Source organism: Colossoma macropomum, unplaced genomic scaffold (assembly GCF_904425465.1).
Source record: "Colossoma macropomum unplaced genomic scaffold, Colossoma_macropomum, whole genome shotgun sequence".
NCBI lineage: Eukaryota > Metazoa > Chordata > Actinopteri > Characiformes > Serrasalmidae > Colossoma > Colossoma macropomum.
Window position 1 is genome coordinate 1,722,320 of NW_023494799.1, and position 18,155 is coordinate 1,740,474.

The 18,155-nt window shown below is 39.7% G+C and overlaps 1 protein-coding gene across 1 annotated transcript in view; it reads left to right on the plus strand.

The window, feature by feature from the left end:
- Positions 1-10,655: 10,655 nt before the first annotated feature.
- Positions 10,656-18,155, plus strand: part of map1sa (microtubule-associated protein 1Sa) — a 53,303-nt gene continuing 45,803 nt past the window's right edge. The window contains exon 1 of the mRNA XM_036586577.1: positions 10,656-10,803. Within this exon, the coding sequence (XP_036442470.1) occupies positions 10,683-10,803 (121 nt within the window). The 5' untranslated portion in view covers positions 10,656-10,682. The remainder of the gene's footprint in view (positions 10,804-18,155) is intronic.

Genomic DNA, 18,155 nt, shown 5'->3' on the forward strand with positions numbered 1-18,155 from the left:
TTAAATTAATAAGTTAAAGTATTATTTAATTATTTAATCAACCGTGTAAATGTACATACTGATCTTTTTAAGTCCTGCAACCTTTGTGACATGGTTTTCCCTCCAAATGGAGAATGACCCGTATATTTTTCAGTTGTAGCGTTTGATATGTTGTCTTTGTGCTATTTTTTAATTAAATGGTGGGTTTAAATGATTTGTACATCATTGAGTTCTGTTTTTATTTACATTTTGCCCCAACTTTTTTGGAAACTGGGCTGTACAATATCATATAATATCACTGACCTGTAGGGTTAAATAAGGATCAAGTGTTAAACAAGATACCACACAAATCAGGAGATTTCCATTAATCAGTCAATCAATCAATTAATGAATCAGTCAGTCTTGCCATACTGTGCCGTCTGCTTATTGATAAATCTCAAAGGTTTGTTAAACTGGTTAAACTGGGCTAAACACACGATCACTAATGAATTTGCTTCGTCGTCATTATTTAAAGGGGCTTTTGTTTAACATGTTCAATACTAGAGCTGAGGTTTCCAGCGCTGTGCATTGTGTTTGGTATTAAGCTAAACCTGACACTGCTCACCTACTGATGCTATTCTGAACTGATTGTTTTGTGAATGGATTAACATTCAGAACAATGGTCCTCACAGAGTCCGAACTGGCCTCCTTCATCTTCACCACCAAATTAACTTAACTTTCTTTGTCCAGCGGCCGTATTACACAAAGATCTTCACTCTGTGTTTAGTCTCCATGACAACGTCAGTACGGACTGAATTTCGGACGGTAGCTGTTCCAGAATAACAGCTCCTAACTTCATCATCTCATCATGAACTCCAGATAAGAAAACAGCATCACACAAACATCCTAACTAGACTAAACCTCCTAAATCCTGTCCTAACTTTAGGATGAACCCCAACAGGGTCCTCACTTCTGTTTAAGGTCCGTTTCTATGGTTTTTAGGCAGCTGTGTCAGCAGCATAGTTCACTACCAGCATAATGAGCTCCATTTATTTCTACTGTAAAACGCTGCTTTCACTGTGAGATGATTTTCTTTTCTAACTCTGCGTTTTAAAGATCTCAGACGCTGCAGACTCGATCTCCACCGCCCTCTGATCACCTTCGTGTGTTAATGTTGATGATGAAATATTACAGTGATGGTGGTGAATAATGAGGAGACGGAGCTGAACCTGTGTCTGTTTATTAGGAGGAGTAACGTTAGCGCGCTCGGCTAAAGCGTTTGGGAAATGGAGACTGAAACTGGGGAGCAGCAACGTTCTGATATACAGCAGGGGGCGCTCTCACTGTATTCATTACTTACAGTTTATTACACTTCTGTTTGACCTTTTTTTACATCAGTAAAGACAGCTTAACTCACATTTTTAACATCATTTTGATTGCGTGTTTACATTTCAGCTGTGTGTGTATGACCGGTTGCTAGACAACAGACATAAAAGTTGATTTTTAATTTGATCGAGTAGGTTAAGATTCCCTAACTGGTGATAAGAGGCTGTAAGATAAGATAAGATTCCTAAATTAAGATCAGATCTGCTTTTGTAATATGATTTTGTGGAAAATCGTATCTTGACCTGTCAGTTCTGGACTTAGAACTGAAGACAGGGAGTTTCTGTAACACGACCCCAGGAGGATTAACAGATTCGAGAGCGTCAACTGTGAATTGGGCACCACTCTAAAGCGGTCTGTTAAATCTGATAATTACAGGGCAGCCCCATCTCTGCAGCGCAAGAATGACCTGAGGAAACACAAAACATCATTCAGACCAAAAGAAGCTGATGGTTGGCGCTCATACAGGTGAATGTAGATGTATTGTGTATTATTGGCTGAGTGAAGTGGTTTGCACTCATTGACGTCATGAATGTACACGAGGTGCTGTTATAAAGCCTTATAACTGAAGTTCAAAAATAAAACAGCATCGTTAAAATGGTTTATGCTCTTCTGTCTTCTATATAAAAATGTTAATATACAAACTGATTTATGATTTTCTCAAATTGCTCCATATTAACCCATTCATTTTGAACTCACTCAGTAGCGCCCTCTAGCGTCAGACGAACACGTTAGCTGCGTTCCAAAGTCTAGGCTGCAGCCGAGGTAGCGTGGGTCCTCGGTAGGACTGTCCTATGAAGACTCCTCCTTAGTCCTAACGAGGCTGTGAGGTGACATCACCAGAAAGGTCCCACCTCTTGCAATTGTGGCGCCAAACTCGTGAGGGAACTGGTGAGAGAAGATGGAGCCCGTTCCATTGAGTTTGTTGCTTTTTCATTTCTTCACAGAAATGGAGGAGATGATCTTATGTAGTACGATAAACTACACATACAAATACTTCTAAATAAAATATGATATATGGACGAATTCATTAATTAATCATTGATTTTACACTTTATAAAGTAACGAAGATGAATTCAAGGACAATTTCGTGGTGCTGTTTTTTTTTTTCCTTTGTGTTGTTCGTGCACAGATAACTGTGGGCAACGGAAGGCCTGGAAAGGTCCTCGAGGTCCTCAAAATCACTCAGACCGTAGGCTGCATTTCTAGGCTGTATTCGAAGGGTCTTCACTTTGGAACGGCCTGCTATGACATAGCGGCCGAGACATTCAGCCTAGGCTTTGAAACGCAGCTATTATCTGGCAAGAAGTCCTTTTCACAAGAAACAGAAGTACGTAAACAGCAGGTAAACAAATTTCGCTGTTGCTTTACAGACAATTAGAGATGCTGGCGTTCGTATGGCATCAGCTCACCATGGGAAGGTGTACAGCTGGACAACACCGAACACATAACAATGTGTTAGTCCACACTAAAAAGGGGATATAAAGTCTTTGTGGAAGAATTCCTTCACAGCGATCAGAGTACGATCAGCTAATGTCTATAGGGTGATAAAATGATGTATAGGTAAAAAGAGCTACAATTATAGTTATGAGTATAATGAAAATCTGCTCCCCACCGAGCACAACATTACAGTATAACACGAATTCTCAGGGGACGCCTAGCTTTACTAGTTGTTTCTGTAACAAACAAAAATATTTTGAGTACGTTTTTTTCCAAAACACTCTCCGTGTGTGTGTCACTGCTGTCAGAACAAAACCTCATACCTCCAAAATTTGTGGAGAATTTCTATTGGTCCATTTTTAAAAAGCGACAAAAATGGAAACTTCTCAACAAGCAAATTGTGTTGAGATTTTGAAACTTTAAAGGGCTCATATCCTTTATTTTTCTTGATTTAAATTGCTCCTTGAGGTCCACTTACAACATTTGTGTGCTTTTATGTATCAAAAACAGTCATATTTCATTTCTACACCCTCAACTAGGAATTAAACAGTCAGCAGGAGTGAGGAGGAGTTTGATTTTCAGTCCAGTTTTAGTTCAATACTTTCTTGTCTGAAAATTGCACATTCAGTAGTGCTAAAACACAAGTATGTCTGTGCATTAGACCCAAATCCTAGTGGTTTTAAGGTGGGTGCACTGTTTTAACAGTCGGTCACACAGACTACACGCTGTAATTCTGAGCTCTGGAGCGCTTTACAATGGAGCATTGTAATGTGACCTAATCAGCAGTCCTTCTAGACAAGGCTTAAATCAGCTGAGATAAAGCCAGAGTCTGTCCAGCCAAGTGGCGGTCCTCTCTATCAGAGACCAGCCGAATGAAGCTGGTTGAATTTTGCAACTGTGAAAAAGTTAAAGGGGTAAAAGTTAAAAAGTAAAAGTTAAAAAGTTCCATTCCACCAGTTTTTAAAGTTTCAATTTTCAAAGTTTAAGTTTAAGTGTGTAAGATGTAAACAGAGTCATTGAGCTCATTCAAAGTGGTTTGGTGTGAAATTCTCTGAGAGAAACTTACTGAGTTAGAACTGTTCACAGTGGTGCTGATAGGAACCAGACCTCCACCTCTAAAAGCTCCCTCACAGAAAGTTACTACATGAAGTGGTTATGAATTCACTGCCTGATGTCTGAGACACTGTTTTACCATATTTTTAATACCTATGCATGGTGGAGAGATACATGCAGGGTGCCTAAAAAAACTTTTCAGATTTTCCTCTATTTTACCATCTATAGTTCCTATAGTTTCTATAGCACCTTTTAGGCTAAGGTACAAATATACAAATACAAAGGAAATATAAATAAAAACTAGCAAAGATTAACAGGCTAAATGGGAATTCCACCAGTTATCTGTATAAGAAAATGATTAAAATGTAAACAGAGAGGTTCAGAGTGGTTTGGTGTGAAACGCTCCGTTCTAGAAAAACTTCCAGAGTCTGGTGGTGATAGGAACCAGACGTCCACTTCTAAAAGCTCCCTCACAGAAAGTTCCTACGTGAAATGGTTATGAATTCACTGCCTGATGACTGAGACACTGTTTTATGATAGTTTTGAGAACTTAAACTCCATTCATGGTGGAGGGATACATGCAGGGCGCTGTGAGGCAAAATAGTCCCCAAAGAAAACTTATTATTTCAGATTTTCCACTATTTTCCATCATCAACATTCCATATAAACTCAGAAGACTCGTGTAGGTTCACTGGTGGTTCTGGATAGTAAATAAAATGTCTATATTTGTGTTGTAGTCATGGCGACCCCTGGTTCCCATCACCACCACTGTAAAGACATCTGAACCATTTCACACCAAACGACCCTGAATCTCTCTGTTTACACCTCACACACTATTTTAAAAAAATGATGCAGAAATTTTGAAAATTTGGTTGAATTCCCCTTTAAGGTCAAACCTAAACTAGAATAAGGATTTTCTTAAAGCCTAAAGTCACGAAAGCTGTTTTCTGTACGGCCTTCTGGAACAATAACAGACTGAAACGTCTCCGAGTGCTGAAGGTATGGCTGGGCTGACAGACGAGAGCCAACCGATCCCTAAAAAGCTTCATTCAGTGAGCTTTCGGCAGCCGGCCGGGCTGTCAGCGAGCCACAGCCTGGCACTCCGGCGGGCACGGATCAGCCTCCAGCCCCATTTATCATGCCACCTTGAGTGCACAATGCCCACCATTCAGCTGCAGTCACACCGATGACAAGACCAGCCAGGCTGTCTGTCCCATACAGATTTCCTTTTTATTTGTATGAGAAACGGCAAGTTCAGTCTCCCCGTTCCCCTGAGAACATGAGGAGCACTAACGTCATAAATAACGACTGAAACAGAATTTTGTGGGACTAAATTCATTTCAATCACTATGTTCTATAAAACTTTCTTGAAAATAGTGATTGCTTTTAGCACTTAAAGGGCCCATAACATGGAAAACTACACTTTATCCTCTTTTTGGAATGCAGGATGTAAACGTTGTTAAAGTTTAAGAACACACTCGAAGCTGCAGGAACAGCCTGTTGTCAAATTGGGTATATAAAAGCACACAAATATTATAAATGGAAAAAATAAAATGCAGGACAAGTGTAAGAGGGTGCTTTAAAGCCACAGTTTAAACTTTAAAGGGGAACTCCACCAATTTTTCAAAATTTCTGCATAATTAAGTGGTTAAGATGTACACAGAGTGAAACGCTCTGTTCTGGAGAAACTTACTGAGTCAGAATTGTTCACAGTGGTGGTGATAGGAACCAGACGTCCACCTCTAAAAGCTCCCTCACAGTAAGTTATCACATGAAATTTAGTTTTGCGATAGAAATTTTAATTAATTTGCTTTAATCAATTTGTGGTGGAATGATACAAGAAGGGTGCTGTAAGGCTAAATAGTCCCCAAAGAAAACTTTTTACACTTTTTTTTTTTTACAGATTTTCCACTATTTTCCATCATCAACATTCCATATAAACTCAGAAGACTCGTGTAGGTTCACTGGTGGTTCTGGATAGTAAATAAAATGTCTATGTTTGTGTTGTAGTCATGGCGACCCCTGGGTTTTTTTAGTGCATGTAAACTCTCACTCATTTTTTTCATTTATCTCAGTCTTAGCATGTGTGAAAACACAGCGCTGCCTTGGAAACAGCGAGCAGCAGTTAACACAGCACTCATGAGACCGACACAACACTTTTGGAGCGACACTGAAACCGAATTCATACTCGACAAAGAAAAGAAATGAAATATTCTTCATCTTCTAGATGATGTATGTTCATATTTTCTGCTAAAGTGACTCAAGGCATTAAAAAAAAGCCGCTCATGACGTTTGAGCTCAACGTTACATTTCTGACACAATCTGATTTTCTGCAGTAATCAGATTATTAAGTGTAAACATACTGTACCGGTTACTGACACAATCTGATTTTCATGGACATATCAGCCCGTATTGTTTTCACCCCACAATACCCTCCTATTAACATACACAGAAAACCAGTTCAGGTCATGAAAGTGCCTAGGAAATCCCACAGCACCGAACTGATTACACCTCTGAGCGCTGACTGCAGGACTAATATACAGTACAGATATATACAGTGATGTAGTGTACAGTGAGACAAAGGTATTCTGCTTTAATGAGGAAATTACACTCACCTTGTGCTTCTGGCCACTATATAAGAAACGGCCCCCTTGTACTTCCTCTCACTGGCCACTTTATTAGAAACACCTACTTTGTGCTTCCACTAACTGGCCACTTTATTAGAAATACCTACTTTGTGCTTCCACTAACTGGCCACTATATTAGAAACACCTACCTTGTGCTTTCACTCACTGGCCATTTTATTAGAAACACCTACCCTGTGCTTCCACTAACTGGCCACTATATTAGAAACACCTACCTTGTGCTTCCACTAACTGGCCACTTTATTAGAAACACCTAGCTTGTGCTTCCACTCACTGGCCACTATATTAGAAACACCTAGCTTGTGCTTCCACTCACTGGCCACTTTATTAGAAACACCTACCTTGTGCTTTATTAGAAGTTGGCTAACACAAACTGTACAGAGACTACAGTCTTTGTCTCAGGGGTGTCCAAACTTTTTTCAAAGAGGGACAGATTGTACAGTGTGTAAAAATACTTGAGGGCTGAAATATGATTCACAAATGATTCAGAATAAGTTTTCAAAATTTCAGCACACAGAATCGAGCTTTGTATTGTGCCTCCTATCACTGTATAAAAGATGCACAAGGCTTCTTTTATTGTTGGATTGTTCACAGCAATTTGGATTGGCAAGCGCATAGAACAAATAATTAAATCATCTGACAACAAATCAACAAGTCATCAAATGACTAGTTTATTAATTATATTCCTGTTCAAGTGTTTTTATTTGTTCAAAAATATAATTTGTGCGACAAAATAAACAAAAAAACTAAAGCAGATTAAACAGCATAAATAGTCACATTTTTGTGGTAATTGGTTTGTCTAGTGATCAATAGAATAAATGTATAAATATTACAGAAGAAATGACAGTAAAGCACAGGTTTATGTGTTATTGAAGATCAGGGGTATTAAAATCATGTGAAAAGTGATGTAAATCAGCTGCCAGCCATCATAACCAACCTTCACTATGACCACAGTACAGCTTTACCAGCTAAACCAAACCTGCTGTGAACCTCACTTCTTTTCTGAAGCTGCCACCTAGTGGTGATGATGCGCTCTCACACTGATCAGGGGTTAATAATGTGTGTGTGTGTGTGTGTGTGTGTGTGTGTGTGTGTGTGTGTGTGTAATTCATTATGTTCACCTCCTTGTTTCTACACTCACTGTCCAGTTTATCAGCTCCACTGACTGTATAGTTTCACTCTGTAGTTCTACAGTTACAGACTCCAGTTTCTCTGCATACTTTGTCACTCTGTTCTTCAGTGGTCAGGACCCCCATAAGACCCCCGCAGAGCAGGTATTATTTGGGTGGTGGGTCATTCTCAGCACTGCAGTAACAGTGGTGGTGTGTTAGTGCATGCTGCACTGGTGCGAGTGGATCAGACACAGCAGTGCTACTGGAGTTTTGTGATACCTGCTCTGTGGGGGTCCTGTAGGGGTCCTGACCATTGAAGAACAAAGTGAAAGGAGGTGAACAAAGTATGCAGAGAAAGTGTAGATGAAAGGAGGTGTATGTAATGAAGTGACCCGTCAGTATATAATATAACTTTAGAAACCTTCTTAGCCATTAATCTACGTTAATGTAAAACGATTCCAATTACAGTACATTTTGTAGCATTTCCACTTCACATGAAACGTCCACAGAACGTAAAGGATGGTGGGGAATTTCAAACTATGTTTAAAAAAAATGCGTGTGTGTGTGTAATAATAAATTAGAAAAAAACTGTCTACATGTGTATACATGCATTAATGTTTATTTGTGTTTATTCTTATGATAAACAATATTTTTTCCAGACATAAATTACACACATACTGCCCAGAAGAAGAGTTTTACATACACAGAATTGGACCAGGGGTACCCAAACTTTTCTCCATGAGGGAGACTCAGCTAAAAAAATAGCCACAGTTGTTTAAAGCACTCTATTTCTATCTGCGTCTGACTAAATGTGGTTAGAACTACATTTCCCAGAAGTCCACACTCTGCAAATGCTATGTCTTGCTACTGAAGCACTGTAATTTTCCTTCGGGATCAATAAAGTTCTATCTATCTATCTATCTATCTATCTATCTATCTATCTATCTGTCTGTCTGTCTGTCTGTCTGTCTGTCCGTCCGTCCGTCCATCCATCCATCTATCTGTCTACAGACAGGGCGCAAACAGGGGGGTTATGCAGCACATGTAACGCAAGGGGGCGCCAAAGCCACAGATTCAAACGCCACCGTCATAAACTTCAATATTTGAGCTCTAAATACAGCTTAAAAAACACTTTAAGGACGATTTCAAACATTCATATAGGAACTAAGTGCAACGCAAACAAACTGTATAGCATTGTTTTTATTAAGCTTCATGTCGAAACTGACTGATTGACATTATGTTAAAATTATTATATTATTTTCTCAAAATATTGACTTACTATGTCATAAATAATAAAACCATACTGATCCGCAAATAAGGCAATAACTCATTATTATTTCGAGATACTAAGTAAATGTTACGAGGAACTAAGGCTATTTTAAGACAGTACGTCAATCTTTCCAAACACAAGAGATCATTTCGAGGTTCTAAGTCATTATTTCAAGAAAGAAGAGATTATTTCAAATTATTAGTCAATATGTCGTCAAAATAAGATCATTTCAAGATACTAAGTCAATATTTACAAACATTTAAGATTATTTCAAAATACTAAGTCAGTATTTCAAGGAATAAGAGGTCATTTCGAGATACTAAGTCATTATTTCGAGATACTAAGTCAACATTTCGACAAAATAAGAGTATTTCAAAATACTAAGTCATTATTTCGGGAGTATAAGAGACCATTTTGACATACTAAGTCAGTATTTCAGTATATTTTGACATACTAAGTCAGTATTTCAGTATATTTTGGGATACTAAGTCAGTATTTCAGTGTATTTTGGGATACTAAGTCAATATTTCAGTATATTTTGGGATACTAAGTCAGTATTTCAGTGTATTCTGAGATATTAAGTCAGTATTTCAGTATATTTTGGGATACTAAGTCAGTATTTCAGTGTATTTTGAGATACTAAGTCAGTATTTCAGTATATTTTGGGATACTAAGTCAGTATTTCAGTGTATTTTGAGATACTAAGTCAGTATTTCTGTATATTTTGGGATACTAAGTCAATATTTCAGTATATTTTGAGATACTAAGTCAGTATTTCTGTATATTTTGGGATACTAAGTCAGTATTTCAGTGTATTTTGGGATACTAAGTCAATATTTCAGTGTATTTTGGGATACTAAGTCAGTATTTCAGTGTATTTTGGGATACTAAGTCAATATTTCAGTGTATTTTGGGATACTAAGTCAGTATTTCAGTGTATTTTGGGATACTAAGTCAATATTTCAGTGTATTTTGGGATACTAAGTCAATATTTCAGTATATTTTGGGATACTAAGTCAGTATTTCAGTGTATTTTGGGATACTAAGTCAATATTTCAGTATATTTTAACATACTAAGTCAGTATTTTAGTATATTTTGGGATACTAAGTCAATATTTCAGTATATTTTAACATACTAAGTCAGTATTTTAGTATATTTTGGGATACTAAGTCAGTATTTCAGTGTATTTTGGGATACTAAGTCAATATTTCAGTATATTTTAACATGCTAAGTCAGTATTTCAGTATATTTTGGGATAGTAAGTCAGTATTTCAGTGTATTTTGGGATACTAAGTCAGTATTTCAGTGTATTTTGAGATACTAAGTCAATATTTCAGTATATTTTGGGATACTAAGTCAATATTTCAGTGTATTTTGGGATACTAAGTCAATATTTCAGTATATTTTGGGATACTAAGTCAGTATTTCAGTGTATTTTGGGATACTAAGTCAATATTTCAGTATATTTTAACATACTAAGTCAGTATTTTAGTATATTTTGGGATACTAAGTCAGTATTTCAGTGTATTTTGGGATACTAAGTCAGTATTTCAGTGTATTTTGAGATACTGAGTGAATTGTTGGATGTATTGTGACAGAAACGGAGTCAGTAAAATACATTTTTATTTCTTTACATATTTTCATCTCTAAAAACTTTTAAAGTTTGAAGAAACGCCGGAGCCGCGTCTTAGGAAACTGACTGATTGGCCAGAGCGAACGTCAATCACCGCGGCCCCGCCCCTGAGTGGGCGTGACGGGCTCGCCTCGTTGGACTAAAACTTTGCAACATGGCGACTCAGCAGCTCGACGGAGCGGAGAGAATGGAGGGCGGAAAGCGAGCCCACCCCGGCTTCAGCGGCCACAAGTACTCCCTACTGGTGGTGGTGGGGGAGCACAGCGCCGCGGGGTTCGTGGAGTACCTGGTGGCGGAGATCGAGCGAGGTAAAGCGGCTGTTTTTCAGGCTTTTCGGTGTGCGCGGATGGATGAGGAGAGAGAGGCAGCCCGCCCTGACCGCCCCGACTGACCGCTCAGTCTCTCCAGCCTCAACTCTCTCAACTCTAAACTCCTCTTTCAGCTCATCTTCTTTAGCTCTTCTGCTCTTCCACGTCCTCATCCTCCCCTGAAGATGGGGGGAGCGTGTAGCCTGTGGAGGGAGAGAGGAATTCCCAGTATGACCATCAGAGGATGGAAATCTGGCAGTTCATATTTACTCTGTGAGCTGCTTCCCAGTTTAAGTCAGTGTATATCTGAGTAAATACATATTTCAGCTTAACACTGCGAATCTCCTGTATTGTATTATGGATGAATGCAGTTTCAGTGTTTTTCATCTTGTTAGTGTTGGAGGGCCTAAAGGTTACATACGCTAATGGACATGCTTTAATGGTTAATGGATACTGATTGATTAATTATGTCTAGAGCTCATTCTAACTGCATTTGAAACTACATTAGAAGTTGCTGGACCAGTGCCAGAGCCAGGACTGGCTTTTTTAAGCTCCTCGGCATGTATATTAAAATTAATTACACCAATTTGTCCAAATCTTTGTAATTCAGTGTGTGAGCTGTAAACAGAGCGATTCAGAGAGGTTTGGTGTGAAATGGTTCAGATGTCTTTACAGTGGTGGTGATAGGAACCAGGGGTCGCCATGACTACAACACAGATATAGACATTTTATTTACTATCCAGAACCAGCAGTGAACCTACACGAGTCTTCTGAGTTTATATGGAATGTTGTTGATGGAAAATAGTGGAAAATCTGCAATAATAAGTTTTCTTTGGGGACTATTTTGCCTCACAGCGCCCTGCATATTATGTATCCCTCCACCATGAATGGAGTTTAAGTTCTCTAAACTATCATAAAACAGTGTCTCAGTCATCAGGCAGTGAATTCATAACCATCTCATGTAGGAACTTTCTGTGAGGGAGCTTTTAGAGGTGGACGTCTGGTTCCTATCACCACCACTGTGAACTATTCTGAGTTTTACACCAAACCACTCTGAATGACATCTTAACCTTTTAATTATGCGGAAATAAAGTAGAATTCCCCTTTAAGTTACCCACATATGACATACTGCTCATTTTAAGGGGGTGGTGTTGTGTTAAAGGTTTCTGAAAGTACCCTGAGTTCTTTAGTAGTTGTTGTTTTAAGGACACTTTGGCCTTCAGGCCCCCACAGATCTGCTGTTCTTCTCACATGGTGTTTACATCATGAATAAATGCCTTTCTTTGGCTGATTTCCATTTTGCGCTGAAAGAAAATTGATGCATTTGAATTTCTATGGTTCAAATGTGTCAGTCGGTCACTCATAAACAAACAGTTGGTGTCCTTCTGGCAAGATTTTCGCAGCCAGTTGACGCATTTCATTCCTGTAAATTCACCGCATAGGCGGATGATGAGCACTGCAAACAAGGGGAAACAAGCATTCCATTTTGTCTTGCAGGGAATATCTGATTCATATCTCTGTTTTTTGTTGAAATGGAAAACTAGAGTTGGTTTATCTTTGCTTACATCAAAAGAAGAGAAAGGGAAACATTCTCAGGTTTCTTCTCCAAAAAATAAAGAGGGACAGTGAGAGGAAAATGCTGAAGAAGTGCTGGGAGCTGAGACAGGGAAAGAGAGAGAGCTGGTGAACGGAAAGGAGGATGAAGTGAAGGGAAGAAGAGGCCGGTTAAAGGCAGAAGCTGGGGTTCAGGGAGAGGTGGAGATGTTGTGAGGGCTCACATGGTTTGTCCATCTGCATTTTTATAACAAATAATTCAAACAAGTAATTAGGTGCTACCAACCGTTTGCTGCTCCCGTGTCCGTTTTGTCCCACTAGACGTCTAAAATCACTGGTGTAGGTGTATCGTTCATTAATAGGGATGCACTGATATGGGAATCGTGGACTAATTATGATATTTATTATTTACACTATATTGCCAAAAGTATTCACTCACCCATCCAAATCATTGAATTCGGGTGTTCCAATCACTTCCATGGCCACAGGTGTATAAAACCAAGCACCTAGGCCTGCAGACTGCTTCTACAGACATTAGTGAAAGAATGGGTCGCTCTCAGGAGCTCAGTGAACTCCAGCGTGGTATTGTGATAGGACGCCACCTGTGCAGCAAGTCCAATCGTGAAATTTCCTCACTACTAAATATTCCACAGTCAACTGTCAGTGGGATTATAACAAAGTGGAAGCGATTGGGAACGACAGCAACTCAGCCACGAAGTGGTCGGCTACGTAAAATGTCAGAGTGGGGTCAGCGGATGCTGAGGCGCATAGTGCGCAGAGGTCACCAACTTTCTGCAGAGTCAATCGCTACAGACCTCCAAACTTCATGTGGCCTTCAGATTAGCTGAAGAGCAGCATAGAGAGCTTCGTGGAATGGGTTTCCATGGCCGAGCAGCTGCATCCAAGCCTTACATCACCAAGCGCAATGCAAAGCGCCGAATGCAGTGGTGTAAAGCGCCGCCACTGGACTCTAGAGCAGTGGAGACCAGTTCTCTGGAGTGACCAATCACGCTTCTCCGTCTGGCAGTCCGATGGACGTGTCTGGGCTTGGCGGTTGCCAGGAGAACGGTACTTGTCTGACTGCATTGTGCCAAGTGTAAAGTTTGGTGGAGGGGGGATTATGGTGTGGGGTTGTTTTTCAGGAGTTGGGCTCGGCCCCTTAGTTACAGTGATAGGAACTCTTAATGCTTCAGCAGACCAAGAGATTTTGGACAATTTCATGCTCCCAACTTTGTGGGAACAGTTTGGGGAGTTTGGCCCCTTCCTGTTCCAACATGACTGCGCACCAGTGCACAAAGCAAGGTCCATAATGACATGGATGAGCGAGTTTGGTGTGGAAGAACTTCACTGGCCTGCACAGAGTCCTGACCTCAACCCGATAGAACACCTTTGGGATGAATCAGAGTGGAGACTGAGAGCCAGGCCTTCTCGCCCAACATCAGTGTCTGACCTCACAAACGCGCTTCTAGAAGAATGGTCAGAAATTCCCATAAACACTCCTAAACCTTGTGGAAAGCCTTCCCAGAACAGTTGAAGCTGTTATAGCTGCAAAGGGTGGGCCGACATCATATTAAACCCTATGGATTAAGAATGGGATGTTACTCAAACTCAAAACGAATACTTTTGGCAATATAGTGCATCATGTGCAAATCTTCCGATGTTGATAGGTAAACATATAAATTAGCATATAAATTAGTTGAGATCGGTATGTCGGTATGTCGTTATGCAGCACATGTATCGGTGTATCGGAGAGTCGCGACCCAGATTCCAATCCTCATCTTACCATGAACCTGTGGCGACTTGAGTCTGGACAATTTCGGATTTTGCGGCCTGTTGGAGCTCTTAGAGCCCAGATATGATCTGCCATCCAGAAAACACATTATAGAGACTGTTAAACCCAAACTGTACAACCGAGTGTCACACAGTTAGCGGCGCATATACATGTTAAAGCCATGAGCTTCAAATCAAATCTTATTTATTGTCACATTTACACAGATGTGAAGGTGAGTGAAAATCTTAGGAGCGCAGCCCCCTTGTAGAACTTAAATACCTAAAATATATATATATATATATATAAAAAATTAAAAACATACACAGATGTACACTTTTGTAACAGTAATATAAGTTGAAATAAAGGCTATGATATGTACAGTTGTGCACGTTTATACCGATCAGGCGTAACATTATGACCCCCTACTTGTTTCTGCACTCATTGTCCATTTTATCAGCTCCACTTACTATATAGGTGCACTTTGTAGTTCTACAGTTACAGACTGTAGTCCACCTGTTTCTCTGCATACTTTGTTACCCTGTTCTTCAGTGGTCAGGACCCCCATGGACCCCCACAGAGCAGATACTATTTGGGTGGTGGATCATTCTCAGCACTGTAGTAACACTGACGTGGTGGTGGTGTGTTAGTGCGTGTTGCGCTGGTCTGAGTAGATCAGACACAGCAGTGAACTTGATGAAATGGTTAGTTAGCATTCACTTTCAGTGCGAAGACAAATTGGATAATTTTTGTCTTCTTTCATATTTGTCTGCAATCATATCAACTAATATGTTTTGGTAGAGTTTACGTTCTAATAGTGATATTCGGCTGGACGTTCCCATGGTACGCTCTGAATATGGCGAGGCAGCTTTTAGTTACAGCGCTCCATCTACGTGGAATGATCTGCAAAAACATTTGAAAGTGGAGCCGTTTATTTCTGAGAGTGATTTGTTAAGTGTATCATTCTGTTTGTTCTTGTTTTTAATTTCTCTGATGTGATTCTGTTGGTTGTGGTGGTGTTTCTTTGTTGATTGTTTTGTGTGCTGCCCTCTTGGCCAGGGCTCACTTGTAAAAGAGATTTTTAATCTCAGTGTGATTTACTCTGGTTAAATGAGGTGAAATAAAATAAAAAAAGAAACAGAACAGAAATTAAGGTGCTAAAATCGTTTCGTAATGATCTGTATATTTCCTTACTTATTAGTAATAAAAGAAACAAATCGCCCAGCGATTGTTGTTAGAGAAACATTTAGACAGATGAGTGATGGATTAATAATCGTGCACCGTGTAAACGAACTGAACTTATCTTTTTATTTGACTGTCTTTGGGTTTTTGAACTAATGTAGGAAAAGTTGGCAATGAAAACGGACTAGCAACGTCCTCAAGGTAACACTGTATACCGCTGTAATATTTGGAGGCTGTCTAAAGATATAAAAAGCGGATACTGTCCAACCCTAATGCGGATATTATTCCGATATCAGTGTGCAGTCCTGTTAATTACCAGGTTCTCATGGCAGCTGACCTGTAGAATAATGCTGACCTGAAAGTATGCAGGCTTCTCACGGCCTGTTTTTTTGGGACTTGCGCGCTGCTGTCATTGTAAACATGGGCAGAGGCTTAGAATTTTACCTCAACTGACCTTTATGCACCTTAAAGGTCATTAATGTATGTATAACTTATTAATTTTCAGAAACTTCCCAAATTATGTGTGTATGTGTATATATATCAGACATAGCATTTTATAAAATGTATTACTACATAGGTGCACTTTGTAGTTTGTTAACCCCCTTTTACCCTGTTCTTCAGTGGTCAGGACCCCCATGGACCCCCACAGAGCAGGTACTATTTGGATGGTGGATAATTCTCAGCACTGCAGTAACACTGACGTGGTGGTGATGTGTTAGTGTGTGTTGCGCTGGTATGAGTGGATCAGACACAGCAGTGCTGCTGGGGTTTTTAAACACTGTGTCCACTCACTGTCCACTCTATTAGACACTCCTACCTTGTCGGTCCACCTTGTGGATGTAAAGTCAGAGACGATAGCTCATCTGCTGCTGCACAGTCTGTGCTGGTCATCCTCTAGTCCTTCATCAGTGGTCACCGGACGCTGCCCACAGGACGCTGTTGGCTGGATCTTTTTGTTTGGTGGACTATTCTCAGTCCAGCAGTGACACTGAGGTGTTTAAAAACTCCAGCAGCACTGCTGTGTCTGATCCTCTCAGACCAGCACAACACACACTAACACACCACCACCACGTCAGTGTTACTGCAGTGCTGAGAATGACCCACCGCCCAAATAGTACCTGCTCTGTGAGGGTCCATGAGGGTCCTGACCACTGAAGAACAGGGTAAAAGGGGGCTAACAAAGTATCAGAGAAACAGATGGACTACAGTCTGTAACTGTAGAACTACAAAGTGCACCTATATAGTAAGTGGAGCTGATAAAATGGACAATGAGTGTAGAAACAAGGAGGTGGTCATAATGTTATGCCTGATCGGCATGTGTGTGTATATATATATATATATATATATATATATATATATATATATATATATATATATATGTATACACAACCATGATCACTCAGTGAACCCTTTACATGCTTAAAGGGTTCTTTGCATCGTGAAAGTGTTCTTCAGCTTGATGGTGAACATGCTGTAGAACCATTTTGAAAAGTATTCTATATAGCACCAAAAAGGGTTCCTCTGTTCTTACAAGCTTGATATTTTAACCCTTTTTGGTGTCATATAGAACCATATACAGCACATTCTCCATCAGTCTAAAGAACAATTTCACCATGCAGAGAACCATTTAATCATGCAAAGCGTTCTTAGAATGTTCATAGTTCCATATAGAACCCCTTTTTTACCGAAGAACACTTGAAGAACCATCTTTTTTTCAGATTGTGGGGGGAAAAATCTACAAAAAAAAACAGCTGGTTTTAAATGAACTGTTTTTGTGTTTTGTGAAAGTCAACAGATTCACATCACCTATTCAGCCCCGCCCACTCAAACTGAAGTTATAAGGAGTGTTGTAGCCCGGACAGCCAATCAGAACGAAGCTCATTCACATATATTAGTCTTAAAGGTACAGTAACAAGCACAGCCTGTTTTATTCTAGGGGATAAAGAGAGGCTGGAAAATGGTTGTAGAAATAAAATGTGACTCTTTCTACATAAAATTGCACAAACGTTAAAAGTGGAATAAAATGCATGAAAAGTGTAGGATATGGGCCCTTTAAGCTCAGTGTTGGGCCTCTACGTGGGTTTGTGTTGGCTTTACATATACAGGCTTAGCACCATCTGAACCAGCAGGCAGTCAGAGGGTTTTCCTTTAATGTCTTCATGAGGCAGAGAGAGAGAGAGAGAGAACCCAGTGCTCTGTGCTGAGTATAAATAATGCAGGTCATTACCTTCAGCCTGGCTGATCTGGAGAGAGAGTGAAGACGAAAACACGCTCCATGCTCTCCTGCAGTAAACGCTCTCACTGTGGCACAGAACCCGAGAAAACAATACAGTGAACTCACTTAATCCAAATGTTTACAAGTTTCCACTTAGTCCTGTTAGTTTTCTAATCTCTGGTGATAATTGTGTTGGTATAATATATGGATTATTGTGTGCATGTGTTGTAGGGGAGAGTAGAGGTGGGTAATATGGCAATATTTCATTGTTACTGTGATAAATTTCAATATTGCGATAATCAGTATGCTTCTCTGAGCGTATCATAGATCTCATCAGTACTTTAAGAACACTAACGTTTCATTATAAAAGAGCATAATCAGTCCTGTTAATTGGATTTAGTGCAGCTGAGTGTGAAGTTTTTTAATAAGAATCATATTCATAGCTTTTGATGGCAGTTTTTAAAGGTGGTAACACTAGTGCGACGTGTCTGTGTCAGAATATTGTGATACAAATCGTGTAGTATATATATACATAGACGTCGCTTTGGTCCGTTGCTGTGATGTGTCAGCATGTCCACCAGTCTGAACAAGACTGGCCTGTAAAGCAAACGGGAGCTGCGTTTCTCTGGATAA